Source organism: Notolepis coatsorum, assembly GCF_963971535.1.
Source record: "Notolepis coatsorum genome assembly, chromosome: 13".
NCBI classification, from domain to species: domain Eukaryota; kingdom Metazoa; phylum Chordata; class Actinopteri; order Aulopiformes; family Paralepididae; genus Notolepis; species Notolepis coatsorum.
In genome coordinates, this window is record NC_140177.1 from 122,161,128 (window position 1) to 122,178,362 (window position 17,235).

A 17,235-nucleotide genomic window follows, 5' to 3' on the forward strand; every position below is an offset into this window, starting at 1 on the left:
AAGGCCTGAATAGGCGCTTGGTGAGGAGGAGCCCTGACCACCCCCCCTGAAAACAGATCCATCACATGGACCTGAACAGCACACGGAAGTCCTACCAACAGAGACGCGCACGGTGACGTACTCTATGGCGGGGGAATTCCTGCGGTGCACACGCCCAATATACCAGGCCGTGGGACCAGGAACTCCCTCCCCCCCCCCCCCCCCCCCCCCCGTAACGTGCCGAACCGCCACGTGACGGGAACCTTGAAGGACAGGGGGTGTACCCCTGACCGACAGAACAATGGGGAGAGGAAAGGTTACCAGTTCACCCCTTTACGACCCCACACCCATGATACGACGTAACGACAAAAAGAGAATATGACACAGTCATAGTCAGCTCTATGAAGCGTTTCACAGCTCCACACAGCGCATGAGCTAACCTGCTATCTGATTTTTACTAAGGAAAAACACAGAATAGAGAGGGCTCTAAGAACCCCGGTCCAACATACACATGTGCTTCTGTGGCCAGTACAACCCAGTTGTAGGTCACATGACACACACAACCCATCATCACCTACAAAAAATGGCAAAAACACTCAACAGAGGAACGCCGTTTTTTTCACAATGAGAGAATACATCATTCTTGATTAGTATCGACCACAGGCCTTGCTAAGCACACATGACAGCAACCAAACCAATTTCCCTTTAGGAAATAAGTTTCTCCAGCTGATTTAGCACAACCTCAGCAATCAAGCTAAGAGTTACATCGTATCCCTACCACACAAAAGACACAATTAATGCACAACATGTCTGATAGGAGGTGATAAAGTCCCCAGGGAACCGGGGGGGAAAACACAATCCTCCTATTTTACCCTCAATACGGCCAGTTAAAACAGGAAAACCTGTTAATGTGTGAACACACTGTTCATTGTCATTACAGTCTGAGAAAGAACATTCTTTTACTCACTTGTCACCAAGCATAGCTTCATAGGTTAGTTACCTTAGTTGTGAGTACACGGCCGTGTTACTCACACAACAACCAGATCATTACATCCCGTTTGCACGGAGAAGCTAACTGCCAGTGACAAAAACAGCTCACACATAACCGGCAACGTATCCTAAATGCATTGTAGCAACACACGTTTTGGGAAAAACACCGTTATTCACAATACATTTAGCAAAGTAAAACCAGAAGACGTGTTATGAGGTCTGGCCAACCCCGTTCCTACCCGGAACGCAGATCAGCGAAGTGCAGTCACAAGACACCGTAGAACACAGCCGTCCTGTGTTGTTCGATCCGGGCAGTGTCGCCGCTCCAACCAGTCGCTACAGTCCTCTTTGTTGACGCAATCCCCGTCCAGGCTCAGGGCAGGGTCGACGAACATCCCCTGTCAAGGATGACGTCGTGGTCAAGAGTGTAAAACATGTTAAAATCAAAGCACGTTCAACAGAATAGCATCAAGCTAACGGCTGCTCCAACCGTTCGGGTGCTATTGCTTCTGCTCGCGAGACGCCGATCTAACGACGCACGCGATCAGAAGCGAGCTCCCGGCGGCGCGCGAGAAGCTAAGCTACCCCGCACCAGGCCATGGCCATAGCAGCAAGCTAACGTCACCTAGCGACCACGACATGCTAGCCCCGCAGCTAACAGCTGACTGGCTAATAGTAGGCCTTAAGCAGGCCATGCAGCGATCCAGCAGGCTAACGCAGCAGTTAACAGCTGACCGGCTAACCGTAAGCTATGAACATGTAAACAATGACATAACACTCACCCAGACAGGCCGCCGTTCTGAACCTCTCCTCACTTTTTAAGAGAAAAGAGAAAACAAGATGTCAACACCGCTTCACAACGGTGACATTACCACATCCGACGGATCAGCACAGTACCAACTGGCCTGTGTAGCTGACTTTGAACATGAATCTGCCGCTATCGCACATTACATGCACATATCCCCTCGTGAAGGAATACTCTCATTTGGATATGAAAGATGGGGCCTTAACACGGTGACAGAGAGAATCCACTCGTCCAGAACACACAGGGATCACCAGTGTCAATGGTCGCGGCCCACTAGTTAAAACTATAATGGTCTCCAGACCAAGGCCTTCTGTCGCCTAGGTGGCTGAACAAAGGACCCTAGTCTGGGGCCGGTTTCCATAAACTTTGTCAAGTAGCCCCCATAGCACTAACAGACAAGTGGAGCCCGCCAGCAAACACTACTCACCCAACCTGGAACGCACCGCTTCTCACAACAGCGGCATGTCCGACAGTTCAGCTGTGGCCTGACAGGTTTCACCCCAACAAACACAGCAAGGAACTGCAGTTGAGAAGCATGCAGCGGCGTGCTCCCAATACGAAAACCGGTGGAGGGTTTTTAGAATGATCATCATCTTCCAGACACTCCAGTACGAAGACAATATCGCCGTATTTTCTCGAAAATAGTGAGAGAGAAAATAAAGATATGATGTCAACGTATCCTTGTTTCCCAAAGCTGCTCCTAAACCTTTCTTCCATCATGGTGTCAAGTGTGGGGATCTACCGAGGCACTTCTTCCTTGTGGTGAAAGCGAGAAGGAGGAGAGCAGGTGACCACACACCTGCTTATGAAGGTAAGCTGATGAGGGGTGTGGTCAGACTAATACTGGTATTAGAGGTACATTTGTGGTTTATTCAGTACGCGTGCACGTACGCGAGATAGTGCAGTAGTGATGCCAAGCAGAGCCCCTAATGAAACAGAACCCCTGAGCAGGTTGGCAGCACCTTGCATGGTTGTATCCGCCGTCAGTGAATGTGTGAGTTAATGGGTGAGGCATAAGTTGGATAAAAGCATTATATAAATGCAGTCCATTTACCATTTTAATGATTTACTTTATCTAATAAACATACATTTGCATAAAGCAATTATATCTGTTCGCTTCCATGTTGATAAGAGTATTAAACATGTCAAAGATTAGGTACATAAAATGTGAAATGTATACATAAAAACAAATGTGATTCAATAATTAAATCGATTGATAGGCTATTCTTTTTTTGGGATAAAATGTGATTCCTGTAAAATAAAATAATCTGTTATAATCAAGACATGAATGGAATAAATCACATTTATCTTGAAAAATATGAATGAAACAAGATGTACGCAGACAGTGAAGGTACACAGTGAACCTTTTTATTAACCTTTTTACCATGTTTACTTGTTTTCACTTACAATTTACACACTTTTGTTTTCACACTTTTCTTACATACAGGACCCGAACACCATGCATGTAATATAAATGTTTTTTTTTTTTTTTTTTTTGGCCAAGGCCAATGAGTCATTGTATCATTTAACTTTTAGTAAACATTGAAATTGGGTCCCACAAAGGGGAAGTGATGTCATTGGATTGGGAGGTCATGATTGGCTTTCATGCGGTGAATGCAGCCTGTGTGCTTGCCTATATATTGTATTTTGAGGAGAGTGGTTTGAAACAACTTAATCATGTTTTGAAACCAGGAAATGAGAACTGGTGTTTGTGAGAGGATTGCATAAGTTGGAAGTCTATAAATGGCAGCTGTCTAATGATTAGATTTCCTCTGGTCGGTAGTAGAGCTGTGACGATAACCACAACACCACGGTCATCCCTACCTACTAGGGTTGAGCTCATTACCATCATTTTGCTAGTGAAAGTTACAGGAGTGCATATGGTGTGTGATGTAAGCTTATCATATAAACACAATAATTATCGATTAGTTACCATCATTACGTTTTCATTCAATCATTTTCACTGAAAAACTTGCCGTTGGCCTTGGCGGTGAACCGGCGAACCGTGGGGATACATTGCTTTTTCACCGCAGTAAGAACGAATCCATAGCAACAATCAAGCCCTAGCTGGTGGCAGCATACAGTAGTTTACATCACCTCTGAGGTTTCAGAACAATTTTATTTTGATAGTGTACATGCTGCACTAAGTAGTATTTGCTAGTATAGTTAGTAGTATTGCCTAGTATAGTTAGTAGTATGGCCTAGTATAGTTAGTAGTATTGCCTTGTATGGTTAGTAGTATATTGCCTTGTATAGCTGGTAGGGCTGTCACTTAAAAAAAAATCAAATTCGATATTCGTTGCAGAATTGTAGATGAGTTCGAATTCGAATTTCAGTGTCAAAAAAGGTCTTTAAAATTGCAAGACTAAAAATAACCATGACCAGTAATTATTTGGACCGACTCACCCGCCTACTGTCGTCGTTGACGAAAAACAATCCGCCGGAGCATCACGTTCTGTCGAGCAGAGAAATGTCCAGACTCCAGACAGCAGCGTGATACAATCCCCATAATTATGTGCATTTCCGAGAGTCCGAAAAATCCGTTGTCCCTCATATTAGCAGGGCTCTCTTCCTCACGTCTTTGGCATCGGCTAGCCCGGCGGCTATTATGAATGTGTCTAAAGATTCCAGCCAGTGAATGCACAGAATTGGTGACTCGCCAGGAGAGAGATGTGAGAGTAAAGAATCCATAATCCTCGTCGCCAATATTGTGTATAATAACTTCACAAGATAAGACGTTCAAACACTCGCGCCAACTGCCAGCAACAACAACACTTTCCGACATTGCATGTCGCGAAACTCAGTTTTTTCTCCGTTCATGTTAGAATCTGGTGTTTTATGTAAATTCGACATTTAATTCGATATTCGAATATAATGTGACAGCCCTAATAGCTGGTAGTATCATGATATTTTTTGTAAGGGATTCCATTTGATCTTTGTTAATTTCCTCCTCCTCCTCCTCCTCCTCCTCCTCCTCCTCCTCCTCCTCAAACAACTCTTCTTCCTCCACCCAGGGAGGAAGGTCATCTCTGAACAAATTGAAGACGGAGGGTGAAATCTGATGGCAGCCCTAGGTTTATCAGCTCTGTACGTATCTGGATCAACACACACACACACACACACACACACACACACACACACACACACACACACACACACACACACACACACACACACACACACACACACACACACACACACACACACACACACACACACACACACACACACACACACACACACACACACACACACACACACACACACACACACACACACACACACACACACACACACATAATGTTATTCTTTATCAAAGATGCTAAAAATAATTATTAGACGCATAGAATAATAGACGCATTAAAAATGGTGCCAGTAGGATGAAAACACTCTATATGTCTCCTAAGTGGCCGGGACTTTTACACAAGCACTCAACTACTGTAAAAGTTACTGAGATTTTAATATAGTTAAACTATACCACCCAACTACTGCAAATTGTAATTAAACTAGTAATTGAGATACATGTAGTACTCCCAAATGATGAATATGAACTCATGAAGGATGTATTCATATATATAATATATATGATATATGTATTATTAATAGACCACAGGAAAAAAGATACATAATGTACATTATGTTATAACCATAAGTAATATATTTACGTCTTGTATAAGTTATGTTTACGTTTGGTTGAACACCGGGTTTGTTCCCCAGCAGGTGAGCTCAAACGTTTTGAATATTTTATATATGTACTTATATGTAATAAATAAATACACATTGTACATTTTCGTAATTATGTCAATATATTACTTATGGCTATAACATAACATATAATATGTACCTTTTTTTCTGTGGTTGATTAGCACTTTATTTACATATTTTAGGCAAGATCAGGCTGTGATGTCACAACTTCCTCTATGAAAGAAATATAATAATAACAATGAATGGTGTTAAGTAGAACAACAATAATGTTACCTGATCTAAGACAACGTTGCTTATGTAAGAGTCTGTCAACTCAGTCAGCGAGCTCAGTTTCATCCTCAATCCAAGCACATACCCTGTTGACAAACAATGACACAACCTGTTAAGCCAATTGGTGGACCCTGCTGTCCTCGTCATGAATCGATCAATACAGATCATATTCATTAATGTTGTGTTACTTTTTCAAATGTAGCCAAGAGTAAAGACCCTAACCCTATCAAAACAGCAGTCAAAGTGTATATTTTCAGTACTACGTTTGTTTACCAATGATTTAAAAGTTTCTCTGAATAATGTGAATTCTCTGTGTATTGCATCGGAAAAAGGTGAGTAGTCACGCGAGGAAATGACTAAATCCAGATTTAACACTGCCATCGGAAAGAGGAGATTGTATAGATGTATGACTTGGTCATAATAAGGTAATTTATATGCCTGATTTTCTATATTATATATTCAAATTGCATTATAATTCAAATAGCTTGTGTCCGGATGGCAAAATTCAGTACTTTAACACTAGCACAGCCATGGAGAAAATGCCACTAATTCCCGCCAGGAACGGGTCAGATGACCCAACAGCATATTATGAGAAATATGAGAAAAATAAACAGTGTAAACTATATAATTACCTCTGAATATAAAAATATGAGGTTTACCACAATGAAATGTAGGTTTGAGTGACATAATTTTTTTTTAACATTTTAAATTAAATAAATGTCAAATATAATTTTTTTATTTTTTTGGGATGGAAGAGCCACACATTGATAGGCAAAGAGCCACATGCAGCTCACGAGCCATGGGCTGGCCACCCCTGCGCTAGACGCTCGCAAAGTGCTGTGACTTTTGTCTGTTCCAACGGCCCATATGTGGAATAACGTTCTAATTACATTTTCCTGAAGTCATTTTGAAATTTCCGTGCCAGATAAAACAGGTACTTTTAGGAAAAGTCATTGAGTGACAGAGCTGGAGCTCGACCGAGTGACGAGGATACATTTATTGAAAATGCCTAGGGGTCATTTGACCCCTTGTCGGCTGTGCTAGTGTTAATGAGCCATAACATTTACAAATGTGATTACCACTTTTTCTTTGTGTATAAAATAAGGCTGTCAAAGTTAACGCGATATTAACGCGTTAACTCCTGATTCTATTAATGCCACTAATTTTTTTAACTCAAGATTCATTTTTTTTTTTTTTTTTTTTTTTTTTTTTTTTTTACTAGACTTCACTCAGGTGTATTATTGATGCTCTCATTGATACTATGTTTGTTTCTGAAGTGTGTGTGTGTGTGTGTGTGTGTGTGTGTGTGTGTGTGTGTGTGTGTGTGTGTGTGTGTGTGTGTGTGTGTGTGTGTGTGTGTGTGTGTGTGTGTGTGTGTGTGTGTGTGTTTGTGTGTGTGTGTGTGTGAGATATAGAGAGAGAGGGGGGTGAGAGAGATGAGGAAGGGGCAAGAGAGAAAGAGAGCTGGGAGAGTGTGTGTGTGTGTGTGTGTGTGTGTGTGTGTGTGTGTGTGTGTGTGTGTGTGTGTGTGTGTGTGTGTGTGTGTGTGTGTGTGTGTGTGTGTGTGTGTGTGTGTGTGTGTGTGTGTGTGTGTGTGTGTGTGTGTGTGTGTGTGTGTGTGAGAGAGGGGGGGGGGGGCAGGGGGTGAGTTATCAGAATGTAACAAGTTCCTAACGTTTTCTTTCCCCTATTATTTCATGCACAATATTCATTGTTTTAAATTATTATTTTCTTTTAAGTTATTTTGTGCATCACTCTGTTTTGAATTTGATGCAAATTTGCAATGCATGTGGGTCATCCTTTTGTGTTAAATGGCTGCATAAAGCAAGCATTTGTTGACTCGCATGTTGATAAGAGTATTAAAACTTGGAACTTGAAAAAGATCCGTTTAAGGTAAGAAAAATTCAAAAAATAAAAATGCGATTAATTTGCGATTAATCGCGAGTTAACTATGGACAATCATGCGATTAATCGAGTTAAATATTTTAATCGTTTGACAGCACTAGTATAAAACTTAGTTTTAATTGCTGACATCAATAAATCAATAAGTCATCCACATTATTAACAGAATTATTGTACTTTGCTTACTCAAATCATGGATACATAACTTGGCACTCCAAATCAGCACTGATAAGAGATTATTATTGAGGCATACATTTCCGATACCTTTAAGAAAATGTAATACACATAGTGGAAACTGCATAAATGCTAAAAAGGTATTGGTCCACAACACTATGATTAATATTATGATTCAATAAGTAATGTTGGTTTAGTCACTGGACTATCTTGTGTTTGTATCTATACTTTAAGTGTATCTATAGTGTATATAGATACTGGACTGTATAGGACTGTGAAGCTATGTATCGCCCACCCTGTATCCCCCCCCCCCCCCCATGCTGCGTTCAGGGCCGCCTCAGGGGGTGTGCGAGCAGTGCGGTCGCACAGGGCCTCGCGGGAAGGGGGTCCTCGCAAAAAAAATAATAAAAAAAAATAAAAAAAAAATATTTTTTATTTATTTTTTTTTTATTTTTTTTTATTTTTATTTTTTTATTTTTTTTGCGAGGCCCCCCTTCCCGCGAGGCCCTTTTTCATCACATACCTAAAATCTAGTTTTGCTTATATGCTTATATATTTCACATTAGACACGTTTGTAGAATGTGTCTGACCTGTTCCTGGGTCTGCACCTGGGTCACTATTGGAGCTCTGGTGCTCTGCAGCAGACATACTATTGGTTTCAACGAAGGGAGTGGTTACTTACATCATAGTACGCCGCCGGAAACTTAAACGAAGAAGAAGAAGAAGAGTCAGCTGCTTTTGAATATTTCGCGCGTGCAGCTTTTGACTATTATGCTTAGTTATGCCAGCCAAGGTCGGTCACTATCAGTCGGTCAGTCACCAAGGAACGTTGACGAAAGGCGGGACAAATGGCCGGAGCCTTGTCATGATGCAGTCGGGATATAGCCATGGCCCATGATGATGTCGGCTAGTAGCTAGCTTAGCTAAAGGCTATCTAGCGTTAGCTAACCTGCAGCCAAGGATGAAGAGGATGGTCGTTTAGCAGATGAACTTCGTCAACTCCACGCGGTTGTCGCCATCCTCTTGGACGTTTGGTGAGTTTTTAACCTATTCTATTAACTCTATTCTATTCCCGCCGTGGACATCGCTCTCTCTCTCTCTCTCTCTCACTCTCTGGAGCTAAACTGGCCGACTAGCTAATAGTACTACTAGTAGCTAACGGTGTGTGCCTGGTGTCAGCACCTGGCTGTATGTAGCCGCATAGCTTGCTTCTGCGTTAGCTAATGGTTAGCGATAGCCTGGTTGAGCTAACTGTTAGCCAGTTAGCTGTTTAGCTTCGACGTTAATTGCCGGCTGCGCTCGGCTGGGAACGTTCGTTTGATGCTATCAGTTAGCCTTGAGTTAGCTGTTAGCTTGTGCTACGACCATTGACATTAGCCGTGAGAATAGCAGGGGGTTCTGGCACTCTGACTACGACATCATCTTTGACAGAAGATGTAGTCGGGCCTGCACCATGACAAGGCTCTGGCAGCAGCTTATTTTTGTCCCGACAGCGAGAGGCCTTTCGTCAACGTGGAGACCTGTGTTACGGCCTTTCGCCCTGCGTTCCTTGGTGCAGGTAAGATTAATGAAAATGTCATGACATTACCCCACTCTTCCTTCCTTCCCCTCCCGAATGTTTTGTTAATAACGATGTTTTTTTCCAGGCAAAACATATGCTACTTCACAACATTTGGAGATATGACATGTGCTGTGTGTGAATGTCTTGGTCGTTTGTGTAGCTTGGGTAGCGTTGGGCCGTTGGCCAAAGCTGTGTGTGGCCTGGTGTCACAGTACCTGGCTAGCCTATTTAGCTGATGTCGGCCATTGGCACTTTGCTGCTTTGGTTTCTCTGGTATAGACCCTCTTCTCTTTGGATTTAAGTGTTGATCTTTGTCCTTTTGGATCTCTCATACATGCTCTCTCTCTAACACACACACACACATGCTCTCTCTCTCTCTCTCTCTCTCTCTCTATCTCTCTCTCTCATACATGCTCTCTCTCTAACACACATGCTCTCTCTCTCTCTCTCTCTCTCTCTCTCTCTCTCTCTCTCTCTCTTTCTAACACACACAGTCTGCCTATGGCGGCCTTTCTCGATGGCTAGGCTGTGCTCGCTGAGTCTGTATAGTCAAGGATCTTCAGTCACAGTGCTCAAGTATTCTGCCACTGTGTACTCTCTGTTTAGGGCCAAATAGCATTTCAATTTCTTTCCAATGTGTCTCTCTCGCTCTCTCTCTCTCTCTCTCTCTCTCTTGGATTTAGGTGTTGATCTTTGTCCTTTTGGATCTCTCATACATGCTCTCTCTCTAACACACACACACACATGCTCTCTCTCTCTCTCTCTCTCTCTCTCTCTCTCATACATGCTCTCTCTCTAACACACATGCTCTCTCTCTCTCTCTCTCTTTCTAACACACACAGTCTGCCTATGGCGGCCTTTCTCGATGGCTAGGCTGTGCTCGCTGAGTCTGTATAGTCAAGGATCTTCAGTCACAGTGCTCAGGTATTCTGCCACTGTGTACTCTCTGTTTAGGGCCAAATAGCATTTCAATTTCTTTCCAATGTGTCTCTCTCTCTCTCTCTCTCTCTCTCTCTCTCTCTGTACACTGTATATTGACTGTAGAACGGGAGCTCTCTCTCGCTCTCTCTTTTGCTATATGTTGACTGTATCATGCCCCGCCTCGGGCAGCGCTATTATTTAAGAATATGTTGACTGTATGAAAAAAAAAATATATATATATATATATATATATATATATATAATTTTTTTTTTTAACCTTTTGGGGGGGGGGGGGGGGGGGGGGGGGGGGGCTTGCGTTAAATCTCACACAGGGCCTCGCATTTCTCCCAGGCGGCCCTGGCTGTGTTGACACCCGACTATCCCCAAGGGGATGAATAAAGGATCATCTTATCTTATCGTCTTAATACATTTTGTAACTTTTAATTAATAGAAATAAATCACACCTGAACTAATATTATTTTAATTCATATTTAAGCATGATGCCATTTTCTGGTGACAAATATTGGTGTGCTAATGCATCGTAAGAAATACCACACCAGTCACATGGTACTAACATTGACCAAAAGCAAAAAGATGCCGCTGAGCTCATTCAGCACCTTTTTGAGATCAAGTGTACTAAAAAGCTAAGCAAATAAAAAAAGGGCAGATAATTTACAGGACTTTTTGTAGATACAGTACTGCATTTTGCCATCCGGACACATGCAATATGAAATATGAATATAGAATATAGAATATCAGGCCTATGAATTACCTTATTATGGCCAAGTGTTATGTCTATGGATCGGCACAGATTTCCTCTTTCCAATGGCAGAGTTAAATCTGGATTTAATACCACCAGGCACCCCGATAGAGGGCAGCAAAGACCGCAAATGAAACTGTACAAAAGTACAGTTACTTTTGTATAATGGCTGTTAAGAGTAAATGTATACAAGTGGCCTCAGTTGTACTAAATGTGCCAAGATATACTGTTGTGTTCAATGTATATTAAGAGTGCAATACTGTTGTTGTAACACTGTGGGGCGCTCAAGCGCAAGGTAGAGGCGCACGTTTGTGTCTTCACAGTAAGCTGATAAAAAGGGTGTGTCCACCTGTTCAGTTCTCTTCCCTCCCTGCCTCTCTTGTAGCAGGTGCACGCAGCACGCTACAGGTGTCTATGTCTAACTGAAAATAAACCAAGCCAAGAGGTTAAAGAGTTCATCGTCTCTCATCGATTCCTTTCCTCCGAATGCAACGTAGGAGAAGCTGAAATCCTTATCCTAACAATGGCGATAGCTGCGTCAAAGATGACCGGATTGTGACGCCTTTTTTTCCTAGACGTTTACAGAAAGGTAAAGAAAAAATATACGTTGTATTTTATGGCAATAGTGTTGAGGTTTGTTCGACCTGTGATATAAACAGGATATTCCAGTCAATGCTTGTAAGAAATGTTTTTTTGTCATCGGCAGGTGTGAGCTGGGTAGTGTAGTTTTATGAAATTTAGACGTCCATCGAAAGCCCTGAGTCTCCTCTTTCTCTTGACTACAACGATTTCATGATTGCTTGCATGTTCTACTGTCTAAATAATCGGATTTCCAATGCAATGCGCAGATATTTTTATAAGCTCATATTTCACTAATAGCACATAAAATCATTGCTAAACAAACGTAGTGCTGAAAATATACACTTTGACTGCTGTTTTGATAGGGTTAGTCTTTACTCTTGGCTACATTTGAAACAGAAACACAACATCACTTAACACTTTGAGTGCCACTCACGAGATATCTCGGGTTTATTTGCCACAGATTTCTCTTTTCTTTTTTTTTTTTTTTTTTTTTTAGCGATCTGAAATCATATTGCATCACCCGAGCCTACCCGAGTATAGCCGAGCGGCACCGGCGATCATTGTGGAAAAAAGCGCCCCCTGTCGTCTCCCAGATGACATAAGTGATTTTGGAATGGACTCAATGAAAATGAATGGGGAAAAAAATCCGGTACTCCACATTTTCCAGTCCACTGATCCAGCCAGGGTTACCACAGTTCATTCTGGAACCTCAGATCCCCGCTGATCATGGAGTTCTACAGTATCGCGTTGGATCCATACACGTATCGATTTTTTCGAATGGTGATCAGGAATTGGAATATACCAGTTGGATACCATCTGATGTCAGGTAAGGACTATGTTATCAGTGTTAGGATAATCAGAGTAAGTTTGATGAAGATATAGGCTGTTTTGTGAAATGTCTTCTTTCGGTTTCACTGTAAAAGTCCGAGAGGAAATCAACGGAGCGATTATCTGTGCGCGGCCGTAATGTGCTTGCGTGCACGTATAATATTGATCATCTAGCGTTTATTTGAAAACGATTCATAAAAAGGCCGACGAATATCAACGTTGTGGAATATTCCAGTAAAAGACGATTTTCATAGAATGCTCCAGAATGAGCTGTTTTTTACCTGAAAACGGGTGCTTTTCATAATGCTCTGAAAACGGAAACGACGCGATAAAAAAACAACCTGCCTTGACAGCACTGACTGGAAAATAGTCTGTGATAATGCGATGGGCAGATTAGACACATAGCCATAATTTAAAACATAGATTAGGCGATATTAACGTTAACATTGGCGCCGATGGTGGCATTCAGCCGGTAAAAAGGAAAACCAGGCGTGGCGCTCAAAGTGTTAATACGGACTGTATTGATCTATTTGTGCGACGTTAAATACTTCTCGGCCCGGTACCGCTTCACAAAAACTTGCCCTCTGGTGATAAAAAGGTGTACCACAACTACAAAAAGGACTACATGAAAGACAATTAATTCCCCAAAAATACTTGCCGTTGCCTGATAAACATATTCCAACACACTAATCCTTGTGCCTCTTTAACTTTCTGCGCCAAAGCACAGGCTGATCGGCTTTATAGTTTGCAAGATATTGCGCGGATTCACACACACAAAAACAGAAAAACACACAAACAAACACAAACACACACACAGATTCACCGACACACAGACACTACTGAATCATAATATCCTCGGATAGGCTCACCTGCCGTGGACATAATAATACATTTATGGGTTTACACTCACCTAAAGGCGTTTCTCCATTTGTGGTTGGTTGAGTGGTGTCTAGGGTAGATGGAGGAGGAGTAGTTGGCTGAACTGTTGTCACCAACACTGAAATATTAAGCAAATTACATTCATGTCTTGTAAGAAATATAAGGAACTCACAGCAGAAGCTGAAAACATACAGAAAATGGCATTTGAGCTTCTGAGAAAAATTTATATACAGTGTATACAGCGAGACCCTTAATAACCAGTGGACCACACCAAAGGCAAGAAAACACTGGGCAGAGGATGTCATGATTATTTCCTTCACGGTGTGAGGGCTGGAGGAATTCTGCATGCAGCCCAACGAGGGGGCGTGCCGTTTTTCTGCTTCACGCACCTGAGAGGAGTTTGCAATCAGCTCGGGAGAGTATTGCAGACTCCCCTCCACTCCTTGTCGGGTCGTTCTTGTTACAACTGTGGTAAATTCCCAAACATAGACTCATGATTAACTAATGTGTAGAAATACTTGGCTCTCAAAACAATAATTCATAGATTGTGTGTGTGTTTACATAGACTGATTGCCATTGTCACCCCAGGAGGGCATTTGCATATAGTGGCAGCTGGGGTAATACTTGCTTCCCTTTAGCGGGTGGGTAAGACAAAGGGCAGGCAATTCTAGAGAAACATGTCTCCTTTTAGGAGACATCAAAGAGCCAACTGGTCTGCCAAAGACCAAAAGGTCACATAAACATGTTATCTCGCTGGAGTTTCCTGTCACACACACACACACATAGTCACACACACAGACACACCCACACTCACACACTCACACACACATAGTCACACACACACACACACACACACACTCACACACACACATTTTCAAATACACATACACACACACACACACACAGAGAAGATCACTATTGAAATCCAAACAAGCTAACTATTTCCTGGTATATTGTACTTATAATCTTGAATTAAGTCATTGAAGTAAGTTACAATATAATTAGGTTTGGTCATACTTAAATGTCTACAATTAGTTAATGTGCCTGTTCTGTTTTCATTTAGGTTCAATATGATTAATTGATTGTTCTATATGGTATTGATTTGTATTCTATTAAGCTTGTTCTATATGGTATTGATTTGTATTCTATTAAGCTTGTTCTATATGGTATTGATTAATATTCTATTCTAAAAGAATGACTAAAGTCAACAGACTTAGTGATAAAGAAATATATCTGTGTTTAGGTAATCAATATATCTTGAGGTTCATCAAAGTATTAACAAGTCAAGTAATGTGTTTAAGTAAAAAATATAGGGAAAATATTCTCTGGGTAAATGTGAAGAGGGTTTGGCCTATAAGCCAAACCCCTATTTTTCAAATACAAGCTTAGCAGGCTTGTGATTGGAGGAACTAATGTGATGATGTCATCAACTCCGAGACACTGGGCCTGGCTATAAGATCTGTGTGTGATGGAGGAGAGGACTCTGAAACAACCACACCACAAGGACAAGACCTCACCTACCATCTCACCCATCTTCAGCAGGCAGCAGAAGGACAAAGGAACTTCTTGGAGGGAAAATCAACTCTTTGTTCACTAGCCAAGACAACAAAGACCAGCAACAACTTATCAACTATCATTCTTTATACTGTAATATTAGTCTGGTTGTTATCACTTACGGCATAGTGTTTGTGATCAACAACTATAGCATTTTCTTATTGTAATTTGTATACACTCTTAAACTTTGATTAAACAACTGTTAAACTACCTTCCTCCTAATTCCTTCTGCCTGCACTGTTCAGTTTGAACAGAAGTGATTCCCAGAGCTTTAAGGTATTGAATCACAACGCAGAGTACCAGCAACCCGGTTACTGATCAGAGCAGAACAGGACAGCTTGGGAATCCACTTCATTTTGGTGCCGGACTTCAGTGAATCAGGGCGCTCATGTTATCACCACAACAAAGAAATTTTTTTTCTCTACACGCCGGTCGACGAGGAGAACAACTGATCGATCGATCGTCTTCGAGTGACTGGAACAGTTACTAAGAGGTGAGTGTGATAATGTTTGGGTGCTCTATTCGAACCACGGAGGGGGTTGCTAAGACTTTAACCTCATGTAATCATGATGTAAGGGAAAATTAAATTGAATGTTCTGGCTGGGGAGGGCGGCTCTGTAAACACCGTGCGTAGTATATTTTAAAGTAAAATGTTAGCACAATGAACGGGACGCCGCTGCCAGTCGGAACAAGTAAGGGAACAGGAACATGTCTTAGATTCGTGCTCAGAGTTAAAACCAAGGTAAACACTGTGCGTTGTATGTCTTAAAAGTAGAGGCTAAAGCACGCCGTTGCGTAGTATTTTCTAAAGTAGAGAGTTAGCACAAGTAGGTCTGGTTTAAACCTTGGGCACGGCGGGCGTGTTGAAATTAGACTGCGTTAGGCGGTAACAAAAAATAGTACTTAATGAAAGGTTTACCGGTCGCGCCGCTGTGCGGCGTTCGAGAGACGGTAATGTGCGTGAATGCTGATTTTGTATTTTTTAATTGTGTTAGGAAGCGTGTATGAATGTATAGTTGGTGAATGTTTATGGTTAGGAGTGATTGGTGGGACGTGTGAGAGTATGGTTGTGTTATTATGTAATTTAAGTCACCGGTTGGCCATGGGGAAATGTAATGGTGAACGCCGGTTTTCCGAGGCCCGTGGAACGCAGCAGCCGTTAGCTGTTGTATTTAGCCTCTGAGGCACCGGAGCAAACGGAGGGAAAAGTGGACGTAATTCAAATGTATAGGGTCGATCGATAGTGTCTTGAGATTACGGGGATGTGAAAGGCACTTAAAAGTTTTCATATTCGTGGCGGATAAATTAGATGTGTAATGTTTAAGGTGGTTGGGATAATCTAGACGGGGACCCGGAAGTCGTTCTAAGCTCGCCGGAAGTGACGACAGAGGGGTCAAACTAGTGTTTTGCTATTATGTTTTTATATTTATATTTAGATCGCTACACTGGCGTTTTGAGGGAAATAGGATTCTGTTGTGGGGTATGTGGTGTTGTATTAACGTTGCGAGGAGACGGCCCGCGCGGCGGAACGGGTCGTTGGGGAGCGTTTTTATGGGATCATGGGAGAAGCTAAGCTAATGCTACCTAGCCCCGCTAACGGCTAAAGCGGTCGCCGGTTGTGACGTCGTAAGGGTGCGCGGTCGGACGGCCATCTTGGTAGGGGCTCCGAGCGGCCATCTTGAGTAGGGGGCACCGAGCGTCCATCTTGGGAGGGGCGCCGGCGTCCATCTTGGGAGGGCACCGAGCGTCCATTGTTAAGGGGAAGGTGGAGTTTATTTAGGAATACAGTAGGGGGCAGAAGTGGACAGGATGAATATGTTTGGATTCTGCTCACAGAACGTTTTCATTGTACACTCTCTCTCCCCCTCTCTTCTCTTTCTCCCCCACTCTCTCTCTCTCTCTCTCTCTTTCTCTCTCTCTTTCTCTCTCTCTCTCTCTCTCTCTCTTCCTCTCTCTCCCTCTCCCGCTCACCTCCCTCCCTCTCTCTATCTCTCTCTTTCTCTCTCTCTCTCTCTCTCTCTTTCTCTCTCTCTCTCTCCCTATCACCTCCCTTCCCTCTCTCTCTCTTTCTCTTTCTCTTTCACCCCCCCCCTCTCTTTCCTTCCCTCTCACCTCTCCTCCCTCCCTCTCCCTTTCCGCCTCTCTCCCTCTCCCTCTCACCTCCCCCCCTCTTCCCCTCCTCTCCCTCTCTCTCTTTCTCTTTCACCCCCCACTATCTTTCTTTCCTTCTCTCGCCCTCCTCCCTCCCTCTCCCGTTCACCCACCCCCTCTCTTTCTTTCCTTCTCTCACCCTCCCCCCCTCTCTCCCTCTCTCTCTCACCTCCT

At 42.6% G+C, this 17,235-nt stretch overlaps 1 protein-coding gene across 4 annotated transcripts in view; it reads right to left on the bottom strand.

Annotated features, from left to right (window-relative positions):
• Positions 1-3,120: 3,120 nt before the first annotated feature.
• The window catches only part of LOC311239724 (uncharacterized protein), a 104,195-nt gene continuing 90,080 nt past the window's right edge, over positions 3,121-17,235 (bottom strand). For all 4 annotated transcript variants that reach the window (XM_084328141.1, XM_084328140.1, XM_084328139.1 and 1 more), the window contains 3 exons: positions 13,388-13,474; positions 5,753-5,835; positions 3,121-4,869 (listed from right to left, as the gene is read on the bottom strand). In XM_084328141.1, coding sequence (XP_084184267.1) covers positions 4,798-4,869; positions 5,753-5,835; positions 13,388-13,474 — 242 coding nt within the window. In that variant the 3' untranslated portion in view covers positions 3,121-4,797. The remainder of the gene's footprint in view (positions 4,870-5,752; positions 5,836-13,387; positions 13,475-17,235) is intronic.